The sequence below is a fragment of the Echinops telfairi genome, unplaced genomic scaffold (assembly GCF_000313985.2).
Source record: "Echinops telfairi isolate 266 unplaced genomic scaffold, ASM31398v2 ScPeMD7_16;HRSCAF=60, whole genome shotgun sequence".
Classification (NCBI taxonomy): Eukaryota; Metazoa; Chordata; class Mammalia; order Afrosoricida; family Tenrecidae; genus Echinops; species Echinops telfairi.
In genome coordinates this window covers 3,641,920-3,667,377 of record NW_022103913.1, presented here as the reverse complement: position 1 = coordinate 3,667,377, position 25,458 = coordinate 3,641,920, and the positions used below count along the sequence as shown (strand labels likewise).

The 25,458-nt window shown below is 39.1% G+C and overlaps 1 protein-coding gene across 5 annotated transcripts in view; it reads left to right on the top strand.

Annotated features, from left to right (window-relative positions):
* TRPC1 (transient receptor potential cation channel subfamily C member 1) overlaps positions 1-21,362 on the top strand; it is a 77,349-nt gene extending 55,987 nt beyond the window's left edge. For all 5 annotated transcript variants that reach the window (XM_004712066.4, XM_004712067.3, XM_045287463.1 and 2 more), the window contains 6 exons: positions 1,776-1,915; positions 5,582-5,725; positions 12,985-13,160; positions 14,766-14,967; positions 15,260-15,454; positions 19,548-21,362. In XM_004712066.4, coding sequence (XP_004712123.1) covers positions 1,776-1,915; positions 5,582-5,725; positions 12,985-13,160; positions 14,766-14,967; positions 15,260-15,454; positions 19,548-19,775 — 1,085 coding nt within the window. In that variant the 3' untranslated portion in view covers positions 19,776-21,362. The remainder of the gene's footprint in view (positions 1-1,775; positions 1,916-5,581; positions 5,726-12,984; positions 13,161-14,765; positions 14,968-15,259; positions 15,455-19,547) is intronic.
* Positions 21,363-25,458: the final 4,096 nt, after the last annotated feature.

The window sequence follows — 25,458 nt, the reverse complement described above, 5'->3', positions numbered from 1 at the left end:
TAAGAAAGTATTTTTGCATTGAGGGAGTACTTGAGTGGAGGCCCAATGTCCTTCTGCTACCTTAATACTAAACCTATAAATATAGACACATAGATTTATTTCCCCATCCTCATATAAATATATTTGCATATGTACATGTCTTTCTCTAGACTTCTATAAATGCCCTTTGCCTCCCAGCTCTTTCCTCTATTTCCCTTGACTTTATAACAGCCCAAAAATATAACTCCACTACATATTAAGAATATAACTCCCCTTCCTGTAATGGGCATAGTGTCTTGTAGGGGATGAGACCATGAGGGTGGGTGTGGACTTCCCTTTTTGGGATGCCTCAAATCAAGCAGGAACTGTGTCTTATAATAGCCCAAGAATATAACTCCACTACATATTAACTCCCACTTCACACAGAGCAACTGAGGGTGTGTTTCTGAAATGTTTTTATGATTCTGGTTATGCATTCTTTCAGGAACGTTGAATCTACTTACACTCTTATGGACCAGATGCAATTTCCCAGTCATTGATTGTATTTATAACAGTGTTGAACACAGTTAGCCTTCCATCCTTTCTAAATATAGAATGTTTCCAAGGAAACCATTTTAGTAGATGATAACCTGAGGTTATATTCCCATGGAGAAAGTGTTCAGACCTGCTATTAGTTCATTCTCTTCAGGGAGCTATACAGCATTCCAAGAAAAGAAGTAACAATCTGCCTTTCAGGACCACACTAGTTGCTATGTTGAGAAAAGCTTTAAGTGGCTAAGAGTAGAAGCAGGGAGAACAGTTAGTGCTAGCTTAGTAATTAATCTAGGCTGGAAAGGATGATACTATAAAGTTGAAGTAGTAGTGAGAAGAGTTAAGGGTCTAAATACCTTTTGAAGATAGAGCCAACAAGATTGGCTATTGGATTGAATGTAGGCATTAAGGATGATTCAAAGTCATTTGTATTGAGCAAGGGAAAGTAGAATTGTGATCAACTGAGATGAAGAAGTCTGTAACTGCATTGGATTTGTGACTGTGATTAGAATTTAAGTTTGGATATGTTAGGATCTCTGTTAGATATCCAATTGGAGATGCAGAGTAGTAAAATGCCTAAACTTTAGGAGAGAGGTTTGGAGTTTTGGGTTATATAAATATCAGTTACCTATACCCATTGCTATCTAGTGGACTCCAATTCATAGTGGCCCTATATGACAGGGTAGAATTGCCACGGTTATAGTTCTTTACAAACACAATGGTTACATCTTTCTCCACAGAACAGCTGGCAGCTTTGAATCATTGACCTTTTGGTTAGCAGCCAAATGCATAATCACTAATCCATCAGGGCCCCTCAGGTTAATTTCAGAGACAAATTTGAGAGTCTTTACCATATGGTCTCGTGGTATTAATGCCACGAGACTGGATGAGATCACTAATGGAGTGAATGTGTATAATGAATAGAAAGGATCGTGGACTGAGCTGGTGTGTGTGTGTGTGTGTGTGTGTGTGTGTGTGTGTGTGTGTGTGTGTGTACATACACAGGCAAAGCATCATTTTATTTGTATTCCTATTTTTGTTTCATAGGACTTGTTACTGCTTTATGGGAAAGATACTATCATATGAAACAAAGTTTTGTTTACCTTCAGAGTGTGGGAAGTGTTTACTAAAAGTTCTTGTTCTTTATTTTGAAGGAACCTCCAGTTATCTAAGTGTTATTAACTTAGTATTTTGAGCCTTAAAGTATACTTTAGCCTTATTGAATTAAGAGACTTTTACCTAATTTCTTTTTCTTCCTTTTTCAGGGATGATTTGGTCAGACATTAAAAGACTCTGGTATGAAGGATTAGAAGACTTTTTAGAAGAATCTCGGAATCAACTCAGTTTTGTCATGAATTCCCTCTATTTGGCAACCTTTGCCCTCAAAATGGTTGCTCATAACAAGGTGACTATTAACTATGTCAATTGGAGGTACAGATCAAATTTTTGTAGAAAATACTTGAGACATTTAGATTTGTTACACTGACCCACGTCTGTGTTTGCTGTGTTTTTATTTCAAGCCCATCTATGTGCAAGAGAGTAGTGCACACGGTTTTCTTCCCTTTCTACTGGTATAAAAATGCTAATTGCCTTTCAATGTTAGTTACCTATTATATGCCAGGCACCATGGTTGATACTTGATATACTTTATCTCATTTTATCCTCACAGGGACTCTTGAGACAGATGTCCTTATCCCTATTTTGCAAATAAGGAAAATGAAGCTCAGAGATATTAAGTAACTTATCCAAGACCACACAGTAAGAAACCAAGACTGGATTTAAATCCAGGTCTGTCTAGGCATGTTCTTTCTACCAAATCCTGATTCCTTATATCTGAGCTAGGTTCATTTACCTCATTGGTCAATAAATACTTAAAATATGAACACAAAGGTAACTTAAAACAATGAGTGCTGTATATTTGTTTTATCTTCCAGAAAAAAAGGTTATCTGAATGAAATTAATTATACATATTTGCATATTCTAAATCATGCTTATTTTTGTACACAGCTTTATAAAGTCATGTCAAGGTAATCATTTTTCTGGTGCCTACTTTAGAATCTGATAAAAGTTTAACCATATGTATATATAGACATACACACACACACACAAACACATGAGTGTGTGTGTATATACCTGTGTGTGTGTATTTATTTACATCAAGATTTAAGCTCTCCCTAGCCTAGAAAAGGTAATAGATTTAATATCTTTGTTTAATCCTGAGTTTGGAGTTTTTTGTGGATGTGGCATTCAAACAACTAAGTGACAATATTCTGGGCTTTGGGGTTTTGTTTTTATCAATTTAGAGATAATTGAAAAGACAAACTGGTTATTTATTTATTTTTAATCATTTTATTAGGGTCTCATACAACTCTTATCACAATCCAAACATACATCAATTGTGTAAAGCACATTTGTACATTCATTGCTCTTATCATTCTCAAAACATTTGCTCTCCACTTCAGCCTCTGGCATCAGCTCCTCATTTCTAACTGGTTATTTTATATAATTTTACAGTATTCAAAACTTTTTCTTGAGTTTGAGTTCTGTTATTTTATATAATTTTACAGTAAACAAAATTATTTTTGTGTTCTGTACTTTGAGTAGTACATAATTGTTTAGGTTTAATAGTCTGAATATGAGATTTCTAAGAAATTAGTTATACATGAATAATGGTTTGCTACCGAAGTTGAGGGACGTTACTTTTTCAGACTGATTTCAGCACTAGAAGTAGAGTGCTCATATAATATATCGTCCAAACAAAGTCACTTTTGAGAATGAATTTTTTTTTTTTATTATTTTATTGGGGGCTCGTACAACTGTTATCACAATCCATACATCCATCCATTGTCTCAAGCACATTTTTACATATGCTGCCATCATCATTTTCAAAGCATTTTCTTTCTATCTGAGCCTTTGGTATCAGCTCCGCATTTGTTCCCCTCTCTTTTCCTCCCTCCCTCATGAACCCTTGATAATTTACAATTTTTTTTTCATCTCTTGCACTGTCGGATGTCTCCTCCCACCCCCTGTCTGTTATCCATCCCCTTGGGAGGGGGTTATAGATAGGTTATTGTGATCGGTTCCCCCTTTCTCCATCCACCTTCCCCTTACCCTCCTGGTATGGCCACTCTCAATATTGGTCCCGAGAAGTTTATCTGTCTTATATTCCCTGTGCTTCCAGCTCTTATCAGTACCCATGTACATGCTTTGGTCTAGCTAGATTTGTAAGGTAGAATTAAGGTCATGATAGTGGTTGGGGGTGGGAAGCATTAAAGAACCAGAGGAAAGCTGTATGTTTCATCAGTGCTACATTGCACCCTGACTGGCCCATCTTCTCCCCACGACCCTTCTGTAAGGGGATGTCCAATTGCTTACAGAATGGCTTTGGGCCTCCACTCTGCACTCCCCCCCTTATTCACATTGTGATTTTTTTACTCTGGGTCTTTGATGCCTAGTACCTGGTCCCATTGACACCTCATAATCACACAGGCTGGTATGCTTCTTCTATGTGAGCTTTGTTGTTTCTCAGCTAGATGGCTGCTTGTTTATCTTCCAGCCTTTAAGACTCCTGACGCTATCTTTTTTTAGCCAGGCACCATCAGCTTTCTACATCACATTTGCTTATGCACCCGCTTTGTCTTCAGCGATTGTGTCGGGAAAGGGAGCATCTCAGAGTGTCTGATTATTAGAACAAAGTGTTCTTGTGTTGAGGGAGTCCTTGAGTAGAGACCTAATGTCCTCTGCTTCCTTAATACTAAACCTGTAAATATATGTACATAGATCTATTTCCCCATCATCATATATAAATATATTTTCATATGTACATGCCTGTATCTAGATCTCAATAATGAACTATTATTATGTTAAAATAACTAGTATACAATCTAGGACTGCCCCAGGCAACTTGGTGGATTTATGACCATGCGCTCTCTAGGTACAATGATGCGCTCTCTTTCTCTTGAAATTTAAACAGGAAAAGAAAGAAACTCTATGTCTCATTGCAGAATCCCGAATAAACAACTAGGTCACTTTAATATGAAATCTTATATAAAAAGGTTGTGTAGCAGAATTTAAGACATATGAGCCAGCATTTAACTCATGAAAAGTTTAATGACATGTAGACAGTTGGACATCTCCCCACAGAAGGGTTACAAGGAAGGGACAGTTCAACCAGGGTGTAGTATAGCACCGAAGAAACACACATCATTCCTCTGGCTCCTGAATACTTCCTCCCCACCACTACCATGGCCCAGTTCTACCTTACAAATCTGGCTAGATCAGAGAACACACATTGGTACAGATAAGAGCTGTCAACACATGGAATTCAGGACAGGTAGTGGGAGTAGCGATATTATGAATGTAGGGTGATGGTGGGTGTGGGCAGAGGGGAAGAGGCAGAAAGTGAGAACCTATCACAAGGTTGGATATATAGCCCATCCCCCAGGGGAACAAATAACAGAAATGTGGGTGTAGGGAGACAACAGTGTAAGACATGAAATAACAACAATATATAATTGATCAAGGATTCAAGAGGGTGGGAGGGTGGGGGTGGGAGGAGAAAGCAGAGGAGGTGATATCAAGGACTCAAGTAGAAATAAAATGTTTTAGAAATGTTGATGGCAACATATGTACAAGTGTGCTTAATACAATTGAGTGATGGATTGTCATAAGATTTGTAATAGCCCCCCAATAAAATGATTTTTTTTAAAGTTTAATGACAATTTTAAAAAATCATTTACGATTTTAAGAAAGAATCTTTTCTGAAAACTTCTTGCTATGAGGGTCTTCAAAAAATTTGTGAAAATCCATTATTTTTTCATGCTGTTTTCCCTGAGCTATTTGAAGTCCCCTCAGGGAGAGTTAAATGATATTGCCTCACATACACACATATATAAATCCTTTATTAAGATATAGTTATTTCTATTAAAAAGGAGAATTCTATAGAACATACATGGAGATCCCCAGTAGGAGACATCAATAAAATAGGTTCCTTTCAACAACCACAATATTTATTTTATAGTCCTAAATTGATGGAGTTATTTACCCATATCTTTTTTCTTTCTAATCTTAGTTTCATGATTTTGCTGATCGGAAAGACTGGGATGCATTCCATCCTACACTGGTAGCAGAAGGGCTTTTTGCATTTGCAAATGTTCTGAGTTATCTTCGGCTCTTTTTTATGTACACAACCAGCTCTATCTTGGGTCCCTTACAGGTAAATAATTGAATTTCTTAAAGACACTTGTTAGATACTATCTGTGGTAGTTACATAATCTGTTGTCAATGTGAGACTTAAGAGTAAAGGGGTGGAGTTTAGCCTGTCAATCAGATAGGACCTTGATGACCTCATTTGGAAGCTCTACGAAGATAAATAGCTCACTGGAGGCGGGACACACTCATTCCCTGTGAGACATTCCTGTAGACAAGACATGTGGAATTATGCTAGAGCCCTGGAGCTGAAGGAGCCATGTGGAGACCCCTGCCAGCGCTGAGATGCTTACAACACCTCTGGATCCACAAGACTTCCCACCCATCCTCTTCCTGCATTCAGTGTCATTGCATGTGTTTTGTGAGTCTGAAGAGGACTTTAATAGATTGGTATAGGATGTATGGGCTGATATCGAACTTGTGGACTTGATCTGGACTGGGCTGGAATGTTTTTTTAAAGTCCAATTACTCTTTATATAAAGCTCTTTCTTATACACATATGAGTCTCCTTGGATTTGTTTCTCTAGTCTACCCGGACTAACACACTATCAATATATCTTTCTGCTTATCCACTGGAACATTATTCAATCAATGTTTCAGCTAGCCTTTGCTTTTGAAAAAAAATAAGTAGCACAGCCTGTCCATATGCCTTGCTTCTGGCTGAATGATAATCCTTTGCTTTCAGCCATTTAAGGGCATCCCTGAATGGTACAAACAGGTCACATTGCTACTTAAAGGTGGGCAATTTGAGTTTACTCAGAGGCACCTCAAAAGAAAGGTCTGGAAATATACTCTGACACAAACAGGATCGTCATGAGTTGGAGTCAACTCAAAGGCAACTGGTTTGAACTATGGTTTGTTGGCCTTCTCATCCCTTTCCATCGATAGGTTTGTACTTATTATACTTATGACAATAAAACAAAATCCAGCTTCTGTTGAGTTGATTCCATCTAGGAGAAATCTAGCAGGCTGGTGTCGACCTATTCCATGAGGTTTGCAAGACTAAATCCCACAGGAGCAGAAGGCAGCACCTTTCTCTCAGAGTGCTGTGAGTGCATGAGCCCTGACCTTGTGGTTAGCTATCCATCACTGAACCCACTGTACTGCCAGGGTTCCTCACTTCAGACAGTAGAGGGATAGAAAAATTTGCTTTTTAACCAAAATGAATCTCACATTTAAGATTTTAAGTATTTTAGATAATAGATTTGAGAGAGGTCCTGTGCAAACAAATAACCATTTTTCATGATGATTTTTAAAATATGTACAAACTTTCTTGCTGAAAACAAGGAGGACTTGAAGGAAACACCTGCTGATGAAGATCAAGGATGACAGTTGGACAGCATCATGATAAATGGAAAAAAGATTGAAGCTGTCAAGGATTTTTGTCTTGCTTGGACTCAAAATCACTGCTCATGGAAGCAGCAGTCAAGAAATCAACTGACAATACTGCATTGGGCAAATCTGCTCTACAAGAGCTCTTTAAAATATTGAAGAGCAAGGATGGTAATTTTAGAACTTAAGGTGTGCCTGCCCCAAGTCATGGTATTTGCCATCACTTCAACTGCATGTTAAAGTTGGACAATGAATAAGGAAGACTATAGATGAATTGATGAATTTAAAGTGTGATGCTGGTGAGAACGGCCAGAAGAACAAACCTCTGTCCTGGAGGAAGACCAGCGAGAATGCTCTGTAGAAGCAAGAATGGTAAGACTTCATTGCATACACTGTCGGACGAATTTTTAGGATAGACCAGTCCTTGGAGAAGGACATCATGCTTGAGAAAGTGAATGAGCAGTCAAAAAGAGGAAGGCCCTCAGTGTGCTAAACTGACACAGTGTCTACAACAGTGGGCTCAAACATCAGAGTTGTGAAGATGTTGTCGCACTGAGCAGTGAGTGTTTTGTTCTGTTTATGTACAGTTACTATGTGTTGGAACCAACTTGACAGCATTTAAGAACAACAAGATATATGTTTTAAAGTACTCTTACTTGTATTGAATAAAGGCTAAGTGTTATATTGTAGAATATGGCATACTTAGAGCTGAAACATTCATCGAAATCATGCAGCCAAGCACTTCATAATTAAAGAAATTAAGCATTTGACATGGCATATGATGTATATAATGTAGCATGTTTATTAAGTGTAAGACTCTAGGGGGGAAAAAAAGAATCTAGGACTGTATTCTGAAGTCTCTTTACACCAAATATATGGCTCAACTTGGTTTAATTCATCCCTAAGAGAATAGTAGTTGACGGTTTTTCAAAGGTAAGATTAACTCTTTTATGTAACTAGGTCTACAACTTAGTCAAAATTATAAGTCTAAAAATCTGAGTTGCCTAAGTCAAGATTTGTTAACAATTTCAATTCTCTTCTTTATTGTTAAAGGAAATTGTTTTAAATAAAATGCACATAATTACCTTTTCCAAACAGAGATAAGAGAATATTTATAAAGGATCATGCTATCATTCTGCAGCAGTCTTTTATGCCAGAGTCCTATGAGATGGTCTGATGTAAATACATTTGCGACTGCGTGCTGTACACACCTCTTTGGAGAACTCACAGTGCACGTTATCACATTGCAACCTTTGAGAAAAAAGATATCTGTTTAACCTTGTTCAAACCAGCACTACTGAAATTCACTTCACAGCCTGTTTTTCAGGAGTTATACTCGGGTTACCGCTTTCTCTCAAAACATACCATGTGACACACTGCTTTTGACTATCTGTTGGTTTGATTTATTTTTGTTACTAATATCTTTCTTGTACATCTTAATCAAGAGGTAACAAGAGTCTTTACATGCTTATTGATTTTTTAAGCCACACACTGATGACATTGCCAGGCTTCTATACTGGAAATTCCTTTATAGATTTCTACAAAGGGTTAAAAAGAGAAAGTGTATTATTATTGTTTTAGAATGAAGAGTCAGTTTATGACTTCCATTTCCAGCCAAAAGGATAAATGGGGCGGGGGCGGGAGAAATAAAATTGATAAAATATATAAAACTAGTTTTCAAGATAAGAACCCCTGATGGTGTAGTGTAGGGGTGTCAAACTGGTGGCCCGCAGGCTGCATGCGGCCCGCGAGGTAATTTTTTGTGGCCCACAATGTTCTGAAATAAAATGAAAATAGAAAAATTGTTATGAAGAAAATAGTGCTTAGGGGAGATCGAGGCAATGCTGTAGACATGATTCCCTCATTATATTTTATTTCAGAGCATTGTGAGCCACAAAAAATTAACTTGGGGTCGCACGCAGCCTGTGGGCTGCCAGTTTAACACCCCTGGTGTAGTGGTTACGTATTAGGCTGCTAACCACAGGTCAGCAGTTTGAAACCACCAGGCACTTCATGGGAGAAAGAAGAGACTTTCTTCTTCAATGAACAGTTACAGTCTTGCAGTTCTACCTGCCCTACGGGGTCAGAATTGACTCAATGGCAGTGGGTGAAAAAGTAGTGAATATGTTTTCAAGAACTTGGACACTGACAGTGGAAAAACTGATCTGTAAGAAACAAAAAATATAGATTGCCTTATTAGAGTGTTCAGGTGATTCCACAGGGAGGAGAAACCCAGAACCTGGCAGAATTCCTATTTGCAGGAAAGGGAGAGCCGGTGAGACCCAAGTAGGTCAAGTTTGTAGGAAGAACAGTGGGCTGAAAAAGCAGCACACAGAGAACTCCAAGATCAGCAGAGGCCAGGCCTCTGCGCATTCAGCCAAGCACTGATCAACCTGTGTGTCTGAAACCCAGCCAAGGGTGGGGAGAGAGCCATCCCAAAGAAGTCGCACAAGGCACTCACTACTTACAATGGTGCCTGCTCCCACCAGCCAGGCTGGAAAAAACGTCCACTGGCCTTTGAGTCGAATGCACAGAAGAGCCCTGCCTTGGAAGTTTATACTTCACTTAACATACTTTGGCCATTTAAGGAAAAGGGAGGGTGAGCAGAAGAAAACAAAGTGGTAGTATCTGGGAGGAAGAGAAGAGTGGCAAAGGAAATCCAAACAAAGATCTGTCTCATGGAGATTAGGTCAGAATGTTACAGCACTTTAATTATAGATCATGCTTCTTCACTGTCTGTGTCCAAGTTCTTGAAAATTTACTAACTTTAAGTTAATCTTTAATTTGGATGTAGTATGTCATATATATTGGAGTGCTAGTGGCGTTGTGGTTATGTGTTAGGCTGCAATCCCCAAGGTCCACACTTTGAAACTACCAGCTCCTCCTCAAGAGAAAGACGGGGCTTTCTACCATGAACGGTTATAAGCCTAGGGAACTCACAGGAGCAGTTGTACCCTGTCCGATATGAGTTGGCATTGACTCGATATTGGACACAGATGGTAAAGAGCAGGGCAGTGAGTTTTGTTTGTTGTTTTTAAAATCATATATATGAAATATGAGTAAAATATTTATAGTATTTTATTTGGGTATAGTGTTTGTATATGTAGGGCATACATATTGACGGTGCTCCAGAAAGTTCATGGGAAATGTCATTATCTTTTCCTTCCGTTTTCCCACACACTGTTTGAAGTAGCTCAGTACATATCCACAAACACATCCACTCAAAAACCTTCCCTGCCGTGAAGTCATGTCAATTCAGGCTCGTAGCTTCCCTATGGGACAAGGTAGAGCTGCCCCTGGAGGCTCTGGGACTATAGCTATTGGTGGAACTACACCCCAATTAAAAGTATAGGACTTTTTTAAATGAACTGCATTATTATAAATATCTTATTAAATATTCAATCTTATCATTGAAAAAAATAGGGAATAAAAATCCAAAAGACAAATATAGTCCTAGTATTACAATGGTTATACAGAAGAGACTAGACACATTTTATATTTCTTTGACCTTTTTCTTTTCCTGAGATCTGAGCAGAGGCAAGGAGGGCCTAACTGCATGAGCTCATACACAAAATAGAATTTTCATTTGGCTAGGTCTAGCCCACCCAAAGACTTCTTTTTATTTGTGAGAACGCTATCAGAACATCATCATTATGGTTGTCTTGGTGTTCTCTCTCTTTCTCTTTTCTTTATATTTTGTTTTCTCTTTCCTTCCATCTTTTTTTAAGACAGAAAAAAAAAACCCTCATCTGTTTAGACCATAAATTCCCAAATTTATTTGACCTACTGTAAGGTGACCAGACATCCCGCTTTTGGCGGGACAGTCTGGATTTTTAACAATTTTTCCTGCGTCCTGCCGCATTTTTTTAAAGTCCCGACTTTTGAAAAGAATGCAACAACAAGCTAGGGTATACGGTTTTCGGCTGCCATGTGGCTATTTCGCCAGGATATGAGTTTTATCAATGGTATCCCGCTTTTGTCCCGCTTTACCAATGTTAAAATCTGGTCACCTTAACCTACTGCCCCCTTTTCAGGAAAAAAAAAAATTACTCCATGCTTCCCTAACAATTAGAACTTTTGTAGTGTAGTCCATAATCCAGGATAAAGTGTAGGTATCTGGTTTTGCAGCTCCCTGGATCATTTAAGCCTCCCCTACCCCCTGGGGTGGCATTGCTCACTTTGGGAAACAATAGTTTAGCCAGTATGTGACTTACACTAAATGCTCATTGCTGTTATTACTGTAAGTCAGAGAAGCAGCATCTACTATAGCTTAGCAATGAAGAACATTTAATTCTATAGGAAGTTAGGATTTCCCTGCTTCGTTGGAAATGAAGGCTGTGAATGCTGCTTGGGGTTCTGGAGGGATGACAGAGTAGCCCTATGATGAATGTCCCTAGTCTTCCTGACACCATTATCTTCATGGCGGTTCCTCGCAGTGTGAAGGCTCTAACCGAGCTTGCCAGTGTCCGTGAGAGTAGATCAGGTGGAGGATGGAAGAGAGAGGCCCCTGGAATTTCACTTTTGCTGCCCAAGGAGCTCCCAAGTCCAAAATCTGTGTAAGATGGTATGAGCCTGGTGATTGAACTCCAGGCATAGGGCAGATCGGTCCCCTTCCTGCTGCAAAATATCAGCTCCCCTTCTTTAGAATCCCAAAGAGCCAGGAAACAACCCCTCCTCTTTTCTAGATTACCTTAACCCCGCCCTTTGGGGCCTCGATTCTAGAAAAACTAAATGAAAGAAAAACTAAGAAAAAAAGTTAGTTTGGGAGGAGGGAAAGAAGTTAGTTGGGAATTTTCTCAAGTATTTATTTCCTTTTTTGTGCAATAGCCCCATTTCCTCCAGTCTTCATTGAGAAAAGAAAATGTCTCCTGCCTAGAACATCTACAGCATATCAGCCACATCATGAGGTTTCAGGCATTCCCACTAAATGCCCCACAGTAGTTGAATAGAGTGTTCTGAGTAGGATCCCTGAGGCAGAAGTTCCAAGCAAAGATCCATTCAGAAACAGTGAAGGGGTCAGTGAGGGTCTGCCCTTTGTAATCTTAGATACCAAAAATCCTTATCATTGAAGATGCTTATCTAAATGTCTTCCTTTCTGTTTGGTCTAATAATTAGAATTAGTAATATTACAACTGGTTAACTACCCCTTTGGATTCTCACAGCTTGGTACAAATTCTCCAATACTTACCAGGTTGCTTGACCCCTGACCCTTGCCTCCAGTATCGGATGTTGTGGGGTTTGCAGGGTTGGTGTCAGTTTTGTAGCTGAGTGACAGCGACCCTCCACAGGGCTTTCCAAGGCTGGAAATACTTAAAAGAGCAGATGGCCGCATCATTCTCCCAGACCTGGCCCCCAGTGGGCTGTAAATAAATGTCGAATCCCTTTGCCCTTGCCTTTAGAGCCAGCGGAGTGAACTGTGCAGACCTAGAAAGGAATGCAAGGCAGCTTAAGAATGCCGAGTTAACGAAGTACCTGCCACATGACTGCGTATACTTAATTCTTCGTGAAGCATTTCGTTTCACTGGGTGTAACAGATTTAAGGAATGTCCTGTGTAGCATAAATGGCATATTACTGCTGTATCTAATGAGTGATTTCAGCTGCTTTGAATCTTAGGGTGCCCTTGGGAGTGGGCATTTTCTCTCTTTCTTTTAGGAAAAAGAACATTGGAGGTCATGGAGGCCAGAGAGTCTCATTGTACTTGAGTTGTAGGATGACCCACAAGCACATTGGAATGATGACAGCATGACTGGAAGGGCTTTTTCTTAGACAGCTGGATTTTTAAATTTTATTTTAAAAGTCAGAACTATTACATTCAGCTAGAATAAAAAGGATAACCTATGGGCAATAAGTTATCTTCCTCTTTTTAGTCTGACCTGGTAATGTTTTGCTTTTCATGATCATTTTAATGAACACCAATGTAATATACTCTGCAGATATCAATGGGACAGATGTTACAAGATTTTGGGAAATTCCTTGGGATGTTCCTCCTTGTTCTGTTTTCTTTCACAATTGGCCTGACACAACTCTATGATAAAGGCTATACTCCAAAGGAGCAGAAGGACTGTGTGGGCATCTTCTGTGAACAGCAAAGCAACGACACCTTTCACTCGTGAGTGCCTTTTTAAATGTTGCGTCAGTATCCTTCTCTCTGCCAGGGACCTTCATGAACGAGGTTCCTCCTGAGTACTTGTGAACTTTCATAAATACTTTGCTTTTCATTAATTTGTAATCGCCATCATTATATGCAGAATTTTACTCTAATAGTAGGTCTCTGTCATTGCATTGCCCTCCATCCTGCAGTTTCTCGCAGTGGGGAAACCCTTGGCATTTGGAGTGCTCTTAGCATCTTGGACAGGGCAGTTGTTCATCTGTCCAGTACAGTGAGAGGTAGTCAGATTCTTGCCCACAAGTGTTCAATGTCAGTAGCGACTCACAGTCATTGTCAGGTTCCATTGTGAATCATGTGACATACGTAGTCATTTATTATCACTAAATGGATATATATCTATATATCATCTATTATATAGTCAGTATGAGTCAGAATTGACTGCCTGGCAGTGTGTTAGCTTTTTGTTTTATTATGTGCTAGAATTTTTCTAAGTGCTGATGAATACGGTATCAGTGAACAAAGCTATCCTCATGGAGCTTACCTTCTACTGAAGGTAGGCAGACAATAAATAAGAAAACAGATAAGATATGTAGTGCCTTACAGAGTGGTAAAGGCTAGGAGTACAAAGTTGGAATTTGGGAATATAGTGCCATTTGGGTCATCCATGGTGTGCAGGTGACAGGGCAATCACCAGACTAAGCAAACTAGGAAGAAAGGCCTGACTTTTAAAAGTACCCAATGAAAACCCTGTGAATCACAACAGAACATTGTAACAATGCTGGACGACGAGCCCCCTAAGCTGGAAGGCAATGTTGGAGAAGACAGTATTCCATTCTTTTATACATAGGTTTGCCATGAGCTGGAGCCGCCTGGACAACAAAGACAACCCGAATCTACTGCCCTTGAATCTCTTGCAACTCATAGACAACTCTCAGAGAGTTCAATAGCCCCTTGTAGGAGTTTCAACATTGTAAATCCCTATATCATTCCTTATCATTCCCCCACAGGAAACAGCTGATGAATTTGAATCACCGACTTTTCAGTGCCTTAACTACTGTGCCAGCAGTGCTTCGCTCAAAACACGCATGCATGTGTGTATACACACACACACACACACACACACACACACACACACACACACAAGCAAATAAGGTTCTGGAGCTTGTTGAAGCCTGAGGCCAGTGTGACTGGACCCAGGTGACTAAAATGGAGAGATGTGGGAGATGAGTTCAGAGGTCATGGGGGGTGGGGATCATGTAGGACCTTGGACCTTATCAGTCCTATAAGAACTTGAGGCCCCTAAGATTGAGAGTCATTTTAAAGTGTTTGAGCAGAGGAGTGCCACATCTAGTTTGACTTTAATAGGGTCCTACACGGACTAGCTAACTATGTTAAGAACAAACAGAATGGCAGCGAGGGGTTAAATAGGAACATAGCTTCCTTTTGAATGTCTTTGTTTAAAGTAAGACATCTCTATTGTAAGGTAACCTTGTGATAAGGTGTTATTCTTGGATTATCAAAGTTTCTTTTAAAAATAATTTTGATCTGAGTGGTAGTTAATTTCTAAAAATGGACTCCCTGACATAAATGTACTTGTCATTGCAGGTTCATCGGCACTTGTTTTGCTTTGTTCTGGTATATTTTCTCCTTGGCACATGTGGCGATCTTTGTCACGCGGTTCAGCTATGGCGAAGAGCTGCAGTCGTTTGTTGGTGCTGTGATTGTGGGCACGTACAACGTGGTTGTGGTGATCGTGCTGACAAAGCTGCTGGTGGCAATGCTGCATAAAAGCTTCCAACTGATAGCGGTAAGCGCTCCTTCTTGCAACTTGACTGATTTGTTTTCAGAGCAGACCAACCATATGCCGTAGACCAGGCAACCAAGGATAGCAAGAATTAATAAGTGGTATCATTTGAAAATTAAATACAGGTTTTTCAAGTGTCAGTAGTTGCATTAATTGTAGATTTTGAATCTAATTTTTGGGCAGTTTAAAATGGTCTCTCGCTACACTCAAAACATACCTACATACTTATATAAACAAATATACATATATCTGTATGGATTTATATTCTAAATTACTTTTTCATGGGCCTTCTTAGAATCATGAAGACAAAGAATGGAAGTTTGCCCGAGCAAAGTTGTGGCTTAGCTACTTTGATGACAAATGCACATTACCCCCGCCCTTCAACATCGTTCCTTCACCGAAGACTATCTGTTATGTGATTAGCAGCCTCAGTAAGTGGATTTGCTCTCATACATCAAAAGGCAGGGTCAAACGGCAAAACAGCTTAAAGGTAAGCAATTGGGAGTTTAAATTGCAAAATAGAGTTTTAACAGTGCCTAATCTCAGGAACTGCCTAAATCATAAATATACAAGCTCTGTAAAGGCTGCAACTGAGGGATATTTTTTCCCACTACTCTGTCCGTACTGCATGCATGCCATACTGTTGAACACAGAGTGAAGGTTCAGTACATGTTTGCTGAAAGAAAGCTCTCTGATTTTTCAGGCTTTCCTAACACATGAAATCTCTTTTCATAGTTTCAGAACATAGGAAATATTTAGAATCCCTCTTTGGTCAGCATAGATTGGTCTGGGTAGTTTAGAGAAACAAATCCACAGCAACTCATGTATACGAGAGAGTTTTATATAAAGGTTAAGTGTGCATCAAGAAAACATTCCAGTCCGGTGCTGCCCAAGCCCACAAGTCCAACATTAACCCATATGTCCAACACCAATCCACAAAGTCCTCCTTCATCTCACAAAACAGAGGCAATGATGCCAACTGCAGGAGTAAATCCGAGTCAGTGAATGTGTAAGCATCTCAGCGCTGGCAGGGGTCTCCACACGGCTGCTCCAGCACCCAGGGCTGCATCGGGCTAGGTCCATGTGGCTTCTCCTTGGGGATGTCTTGCAGGAAGTGAGCCTTGCCAGCTGAAGCAGGGAACTGGTAAGGCAGCTGCACCCTGGTCCGACCATCAGATAGCAAGAGACCCGAGAGCTAGAAAGGTGAGGCTCACTGAGCCATTTATCCCTCCGCCCTTCAATTAACCCCATGTGTATTTATTGGCCAGGTTGGCACAATAAACTAAATCAGACACAGAATGACCACTGACAGCAAACTCACATTTTTCTGGTTTCTCTGGAAAATTAATCCCTGGATTTTCAACTATATTGATACCAAAAAAAGGAATTTGCAATTTTTTTTTACAGAGGGTCAGTTTACTACGTTTACTATTTAATATATGTATCTGAGCTCTGGTGGTGCAGTGGTTAGGTGCTGGGCTGTTAACCCAAAGATCAGAGGTTCAAACACACTGGTTTCTTGATGGGTGAAAGATACAAGGTCTCCTTATGGTAAAGAGCTACAGCTGTGGAAACCCAATGGGACAGGTCTAGTCCATCCTAGGGGATCAGTGAGATGGAATGAAGTAATTATAGTGAGTTTGTTGCTGGTTTTGTGTGTGCTATATGTACAAGAGAGCTTCAAAAAGTTCATGGGAAAAGTCCACTATCTTTGGATTCCATCTTTCCACAAGCTTTGGAGGCACCTCATATATGTGTATATATGTGCATATATGTATATATTAATTAGTAACATTAATAAAATATATTGATATGTGTATATATTTTTAAAATAATTTTATTAAATTTTGCTCATTTACTATTTTTTAAATTAAAAGATTTTATTGGGGAGGCTTTACAACTCATTACAATTCATACATCAATTGTATCAGGCATATTTGTATATATGTTACCATCATTCTTTTCTAGACATTTACTTTCTATTGAACCCTTGATATCAGTTCCTCTTTTTTTCCGCTCCCTTCTCCCCACCCTCATGACCCCTTGATAGATTATAAATTGTTGTTATTTCCATATCTCACTCTGACCGCTGACTCCCTTCCCCCATGGTTTCTGTTGTTCTTCTCCCAGGGTGGGGTTATGTGTCAATCTTTGCGATCAGTTCCCCCTTGCTAATTTATTAATATTTTAGGCTTTACAGGCCGAGACAAAAATAAAATGTTTTGCATATGAATTAATGTAATGAGAAAACAAATTCTTACAAAATAGTTATTGACAGAATTCAAAATATAACAACAACTGAGTACATGGGGGCTTCAAAACGTGTGGAACAATTTTTCCATGAACTTTCTGAAGTCCCTGCATAATAACTTTTTGTCATGCAGATCTCCTGATGAGAAGAATGCCTGTTCCTTTGGTGGCTGGTGTGAGGAGGGACGTAATGGGGGTGGGGACAGATAACATTTCTCTTAACTGGAGTTCAAAGGTGATGTTCCTGATCACTAAGGAGGTGTAAATGTTCATTGTTAAAAACCCTTTTAGTTCTCAGACTACATGTAAACAGGATGCAGGTTATATTTGGCCTATGAGTCATAGTATGCTGATCCCAAGTATAAACTGAAGCTGCTTCACATTAATTTTTAAAAATTAAGACAGGCATATAGTTTTGGGCAAAACAAATAGGCTGATTTTATTTGTTTAAACTAATGTTAGCTCCTTTTTGCAACATGCTGTGGCAAAAATAAAGCCTGTTCATCAGAACTAGTTGAGGGATATTCACAAGAGGGCCATACTGAAAGTCTAAAGGTGTATTGGGGTAGGGGGTGGGGCACTAGACTGCTCCGTCCTTGACTGCAGAAAGAGCAGTGGGGTCTTGTAGAAGGCATGCCTCACCGACACGAATGCTGCATAAAAGGGTATAAGTGCTGTTAGGTAAGCAGGTCCTGGGATATGGATCCCTGAAAGAGAAGGGGATTGGACTGATGGATTACAACAGGGCCTGCTCGCTATTTAACAGAGGCATACTCATCTACTCTGGGTCAGGACAACAGTTAGACTAGAACTATCTGTATGGTCTCTCTCTTTTCTTTTGGTGTCTATCTATATAAGATAGGCAGGATAAGCAATTCCAAGAAAACAGTAACAGGACCAACAGTTTGGGGGGTGGGGGGGAATCATGGAAGAGGAGGAGGCAGGGGGAGGGGAGCGATGAGCCAATAATGACAGGGACAGGGAAATAGCAAGGGATCCAAATTGATGGTGAGGAGGGTGTAGCTTTCCTGGTCGTGTTTGATCAATTGAAATGCAACTGAGAGGAATTACTGAGGGGTGAATGATGGGTAAACATGATAGTGGGGCAAGAGGAAAGAACAAAGTTAAAAATTATATGTATAGGTATAAATATAGATATGTATATATGTAAATATATAAAGATAGGTATATTTGTTTATATATGGGTATATATATATACACAAATATATTCACACAATAAGGAAGCAGATGGACTTTGAGCCTCTACTTAAACCTTACCTCAGTACAAGAACAGTTTGTTCTAATAATGTGGCAATGTATGATACTCATCTTCCTGACACGATTGCTGAAGACAGAATGGGTGCATAAATGAATGTGGTGAAGAAAGCTGATGGTGGCTGGCTATCAAAAGATATAGTATCTAGGATCTTAAAGGCTTGAAGTTAAACAAGCGGCCATCTATCAGGGAAGCAACAAAGCCCACATGGAAGAAGCACACCAGCCTGTGTGATCATGGGGTGTTGACAGGAATAGTTATCAGAAGCCCAAAAACAAGCAATCAAATTGACGTGAAGGAGTGTAGACAAAGTGGAGACCCAAAACCCACCTGTAAGATAATTGGACAGTCCCTCACAAAAGGGGCACATGGTAGGGAAGATATATCCAGGGTGCAGCATAGCACTGATGAAACACCTAACTATCTCCTAGTTCTTTACTATTACCTCTCCTTACTATTATGGTCTTAGTTTTACCTCATTAATCTTGTTAGATCAGTGTATGTTCATTTGTATAATTAGATTGTTCGATGCATGAAATCCAAAATAGATAAACCCTTCAGAAATTGTAATGGGAGTAATATTTCCCTGGGGGTATGGGAAGTGGGGGACAGGGGGCAGGGGCTAGGGGAAGAACTGATAGCAATGATGACTGTATAACCCCACTCAAGGGGAATAAATAACAGAATTGTAGGTAAATAGATACATTGGATGGTGTAAGATGTGCAATAATAATTAATAATAATATATAATACAATAAAGTTCCTGGGAGGTAGAGTGGGGGGGAGAGGGGATAAAGGGGAGCTGATATTCAAAGAGTTCAAGAAGAAAGAAAATATTTTCAAAATGATGGTGGCAGCAATTATGCTTGATCTAATTGAATTATTTATTTTTATAATATCTGTAAGAGCTCCTAATAAAATGAGTATATATATAAAAATAACCTAATAAAATACATTTTAAGAGGTATTTATATCTGTGAAATTTGTTATTATAAGCATCCACTCCATTTAAGTCCTCCCTCTGAACCTCAGTATCATATTACTGTTTGTTTTTAAGGAATGGAGAAATTTGAAACAGAAGAGAGATGAAAACTACCAAAAAGTGATGTGCTGCTTAGTGCATCGCTACTTGACTTCTATGCGACAGAAGATGCAAAGTACAGATCAGGCAACTGTGGAAAATTTAAATGAACTACGCCAGGACCTGTCGAAATTCCGGAATGAAATAAGGGACTTACTTGGCTTTCGGACTTCTAAATATGCTATGTTTTATCCAAGAAATTAACCATTTTCTAAATCATGTTGCAACTCATTTTCAATAATAAACCTGAAAGACTGCATTTACATAATTTGCAATTAACAGGTATATATTGAAAAAAGGATTATGTAAAAGCCATTCTTTAAAATATTTATAGTGTTAATATATGTTATGTAAAATATGTATATAAAATTGTTTTTTTTAACACCCTATGCTGGTGGCTTTACACAGGAACAAATGAAGTACATAGTTAGCATGCTGCTTGGTTTTCTTATTTGGACAGTGCTTTTAAATTTTGCTTTGTGCTTTAAAGGGACAGTTAAAATTGCACACATTGTCCAGAATGTATTGTAGAATGGAGGTCACCAAACGGGCTGGTCTCCTATAGACTACATTGTGATATATAAGTCATAGTTTTTAAAATCTCTGTTTTAAGGGTTCGCATATATTCCAGTATTATGTAGAAGTATAGTTTTATCTAAAATAATGGCCTAAGTTTTCTTTTTTATTTTGTTATAATCTTAAGCAACAAATTTTTAAAAGCCTAATGATTATTTATGTCTATAAAATTCACTTCAGTTTTGGTTATTGTAGTATATTCACTTTTACACAATTGTAATCACTGTATATTTTTAATTTTGCTTTTTTCATCTAATAGAATTTTATATATACATTTCCAAGTATATACTAACATAGATTTGTCCATGTATTTGAATTTTTACAGAATTATATAGTTTTGAAAATTATAGTAAGTAGACATTTTCATTTTGTAGTTATAGGATATTTGATTATAAGTTTGCATAACTACTTTTCTAAGGTTAGGCAATTGGTTGCTTTTAATTTTTTTCCTCTCATAATAGAGCTATAATTATTTTTTATAGTTTGAGTGAATGTTAACCTTATATATGTTAACAGTCTGTTTTATATTTTCAAACATTGGAAGGCCCTTAATGCAAGGATTTGCTTTATATTTGGACTGAAGTTCTTGAGCTGATCTTCCAATATTTCTCCCACAGAATTTATCATAACTTTTTTAGAATGGCTTCATGCTTATTTGTAAATTAACTCTTGTTGCTTAAGATAGAATGCACTGAATTTTTAAATTGGAGAATCAAGTGTATTTGATTTTTTTGTGTGTGTTCACATAAGAAGTGTGGTTTAAATTTTTTACAGACAAGTGCTCATATCCTTGCAATATTTTCAGTGAAGAGGGTATGAGGTATATAATTCTCCTCTTAACTGAATGTCAGAGTTGTAGGCCACAGGGTGCAGGTAGCCCTTGGTCAATAAGCACCACTGATCCAGGGACTGTTGTCTAGTTAGTGTTGTGCTTCACTAGCTTTTTACTTTTTATTTTCCAGATTGTAAGTGTTCCCCCTTTGGGGCAAATTCTTATAAAAATGTAAAGTTATATATTTTGTCTACGGTGGGATTATGCACTTCCCAACTGGGATTTTACATCAGGATTTTCAGTCATTCTAAAAAATATCTAAATATTATATCAGAATATTTATAGAATGCCTACTATATGCATGAGTTATTTATGAGGTATATTTTGAATGGCAGCATATTGTATGAAAAACAGATGAATAAAACTTTGTATTAGATCATAAACTGACGGTCCATCCAATGTATTCTCATATACTGTACCTACCAGAAAATTTGACTTAAAAAAAAAACTTTTATTATTTTAAGCTTAATTTATTCCTCCGCCATAAGTTTTTGCTTCTTCCATTTCTTCTGGGAGATCTTTATCTCCTATGCAGCCCCCTTTTCTGGTTTAGGAACAGTTTGTTCCTTTTCCGTCAGGATCATTTCAATGTAGCGTGGGGAACTCATGTATGGATTGATCCAGCCATGAGCTCTCTAAGTCCAACATCACATCTTGGAGGACTTTGTTCACCTGAATGTTTTCAATGACCAGAGAATCCACATCTAAACAAGTTCAACATTACTCTCTGCATTTTTAAGCATGTGCTGCAAAAATTTAGCACTCTTTTTGGGCCAACCCTGGGGCCAACCCCACTGTTTGGCCTGGGCACACCAACCAATCCCACCATTGTAACGTCAGAAGGGTATATACTGCTTCTTCAATGTCTTTCAAATATTTGGTGGGTTTCTGGACATGCATACCCTTGATGGCCTGGGCAGTTTCACGGTATTCTTAAAGTGGACCCAGAGATTGACCCGCTTGATTTGCATGATTTTGTGGGGTTTTCTAGGTCAAGTGAGTAGTGAACCATTTGGACTGATCACCTCAGGCCACTACAGGAAGTGCAGAAAATTTAAAGTGCACAATTCAGTGAATTTTTTAGGATAGTCAAAGCATTTTTTAACTTTTACCACTGTCTAATTGCAGGATATTGGCAACACTCAAAAGATACCACATGCCAATTAGCAGCTGGGCTTCTCCAGGCCCTGGCAACTACTAATCTACATGTGTTTCTCTTTATGGATTTTGCTTTTTCAACATTTCAAATGTATGGTATCTTACAATATGTGGCCTTCTATATCTAATTTGTTATTTTTAAAATGTTTCAAGGTTCATCCACAGTGTCCTATGTATCAGTGTTTAATTTATTTTACATTGTTGCTGGGTGCACTTGAGTCGGTTCCAACCCATAGCGAAGCTGTGCACAACGGAATGAAGCACTGCCTGGTCCTGCACCATGCTCACAATGGTTCTTATGTCTGAGCCCATTGCTGCAGCCGCTGTGTCACTCCATCTCTTTGAGGGCCTTCCTTTCTTTCACTGCCTCCGCTTTACCGAACATGATGTCCTTCTCCAGGGACTGATTTCTCCCATAACATGTCTCAGGTACATGAGTCTTGCCCTCCTTGCCTCTGAGGTATATACTGGCTGTACTTCTTCTAAGACAGATCTGTTTGTTCTTTTGATAGTCTCTTATACTTTCAGTATTCTTCGCCGCTAACACCACAGTTCAAATGCATTAATTTTTCTTTAGTCTTCCTTATTCAATGAGACCAACTTTCACATGTATATGAGGTAATTTGAAAATACCATGGCTTGGGTCAGGCACACCATAGTCCTCAAAGCAACCCAATTGCAGATTCTCTTAATGCAATGTGCTATTTGATCTTTGACTGCTCCTTCCATTAGCATTGATTGTAGATCCAAGCAAGATTAACTTATTGACAAGCCCACCCTTTTCTCCGTTTACCATGATGGTTATCTAGTATTCCAATTGTGAGGATTTTTGTTTTCTTTACATGGAATTCTAATCCACACTGAAAGCAGCAGTCCTTGCTTGATCTGCATCAGCACGTGCTTTAAGCCCTCACTTTCAGCCAGCAATGTTGTGTCATCTGCGTATTGCAGGTTGTTAATAAGTCTTCCTCAAATCCTGATGTTGCAGTCTTCATAACTCCGGCTTCCCTGAGTATGTGCTCACCATACAGATTAAGTATGGTGAGAGGATACAACCCTCACACATACCTTTCCTGATTTTAAACCGTGGAGTTTTCCCTTCTTCTCTTCCTGATTTTAAACCATGCAGTTTTCCCTTCTTTTCTTACAATTGCTCTGGAATTTCCATTAGTTGCAATGCTATCACAGTTCGTTATGGTCCACACGGTCAGAATCCTTTGCACAGTCACTGAAACAAAGGCAGACATCTTTCTGGTATTCTCTGCTTTTAGTCAAGATCCATCTGACATCAGCAATGATACACCTTGTTCCATGTTTTGTTCTAAATTAGGCTTGAATTTCTGGCAGCTGCCAATGTAGTATTGCAACTTTAGTAAATGATATGTGGGGCCAGCTTCCACATCTGAATGGATCCAAGGGGTCAGGAGTGTATTAAAGGGGTAAATTAAAGAGGCATCAGACAAGATAAAGCATGCAGGGACTCACCTCCATGATTGCTTCAGGAACTAGGTCCCATAACAGAGAGAGAATTTAATATATACTCATTAGCTTATATAATCTGGGCACGCAGACCATGGTAAGCATTTATGTAACAGGAAGGAGTTGTACAAGAAGCATATATGTGACAGGCAAGTACATAAATAACAAGTGGACATGCTCTGGAGCAGCAGTTCTCAACCTGTGGGTCGAGACCTCTTTGGGGGTTGAAAGACCCTTTCACAGGGGTCATCCGATTCATAACAGTAGCAAAATAACAGTTATGAAGTAACAGCGAAAATAATTTTATGGTTGGGGGGGGTCACCACAACATGAACTCTATTAAAGGGTCATGGCATTAAGGAGATTGAGCACCACTGCTCTAGAATCAAGATGGCAGCCTCCCCTTGGTAGTCCCTGAGTTGGCTTGACCTTTGACATCTTTGAGTTTCTCCAGGGGAATAATCTCTGATCCTTATCAGAAAGGGCGGGACAGACAATAGGATCTAATTGCTTTTGATGACAGACACCTTTCAGGAAGATAGCCTTCAAGCAGTTAACCTTCAAACATGTAGTAAGCAACCATGTGTTTGCAAACAGCACTTTAAATTTGGCATTATTGTGGGGGGACATTGGGGAGTAACACTTAGGAGAATGAGTGGGATGCATCTCCAACCCACAAAAGTGAAGGATGGAAATGTGATGACAGTGGGAGTTTTAATGAATTCTTACGGTTGTTATTGGGCATGAAAAGTCACCCCCTGCTCGTGGTTTGTTGCTTTATAAAGTGGAGCTGGGGTAGTGCTTGGTGCAGAGAGAGATTGCACACTAGCTGACTTCTGGCCCCACTAAAGCTCATTTGATCCTTTCAGTATGGCCCTGATGAATCTCGAGACCTAGATAAAACAGTGTAATCTGATACAAAGAACACTTTAAAATATAAACACAACAGCCCAAGTGGCATTGTGGGTTGTGCATTGGTCAAAACCCAGTTATTCGATGGGGAAAAGATGAGGCTCCCTACTCCATTAAGATTTACAGCCTTGAGTAGAGGCCCAATGTCTGCTAGCTTAATACTTAGCGTAGAAATACGTGTACATAGATCTCTCTATTGTTATATATAAATATATTTACATGCCTATATTTAGACCTCTATAAATGCCCTTTGCCTCATAGTTCTTTCCTCTATTTCCTTTTATTTTCCTTTTGTCCCACTATCATGTTCGACCTTTATTAGGCTTTCATTGATTCCACTTGTCTACATTGCATGTTGTCAAACCCTACCAGGCATCCTACACACTCCTTGTCATCGATTTTAGATAACTTGTTCCCTTGTCCCTGGGTTTGTTGGCTCCCCACTTCCTTTCCCCCACCTCCCCTTCTCCCATGTCCCCCTGGAACCATCTGTCCTGTTGTTTTCTCTACTCAAATACTCCCTCAATGCAAGAACACTTTGTTCTAATAACCTGGTATTCTGTGATGCGTACCTTCCCAACACGATCACTGAAGACAAAATGGGTGCATAAGCAAATATAGTGAAGAAATGTAATGGTGACCAGTTATCAAAGATAGCATCTTGGATGGTAAAGGCCTGACGATAAAAAAGCGGCCATCTAGCTGAGAAGCAACAAAGCCCACATAGAAGAAGCACACCAGCATGTGTGATTATGAGGTGTCGATGGGATCAGGTATCAGGCATTGAAGACCCAGAACAAAAAAATCATACCGATGTGAATGAAGGGGAAGGGCAGAGTGGAGACTCAAAGCCCATCTGTAGACAATAGGACATCCCCTCACAGAAGGATCACAAGAAAAGAGACGAGCCAGCCAGGGTGCAGTGTAGCA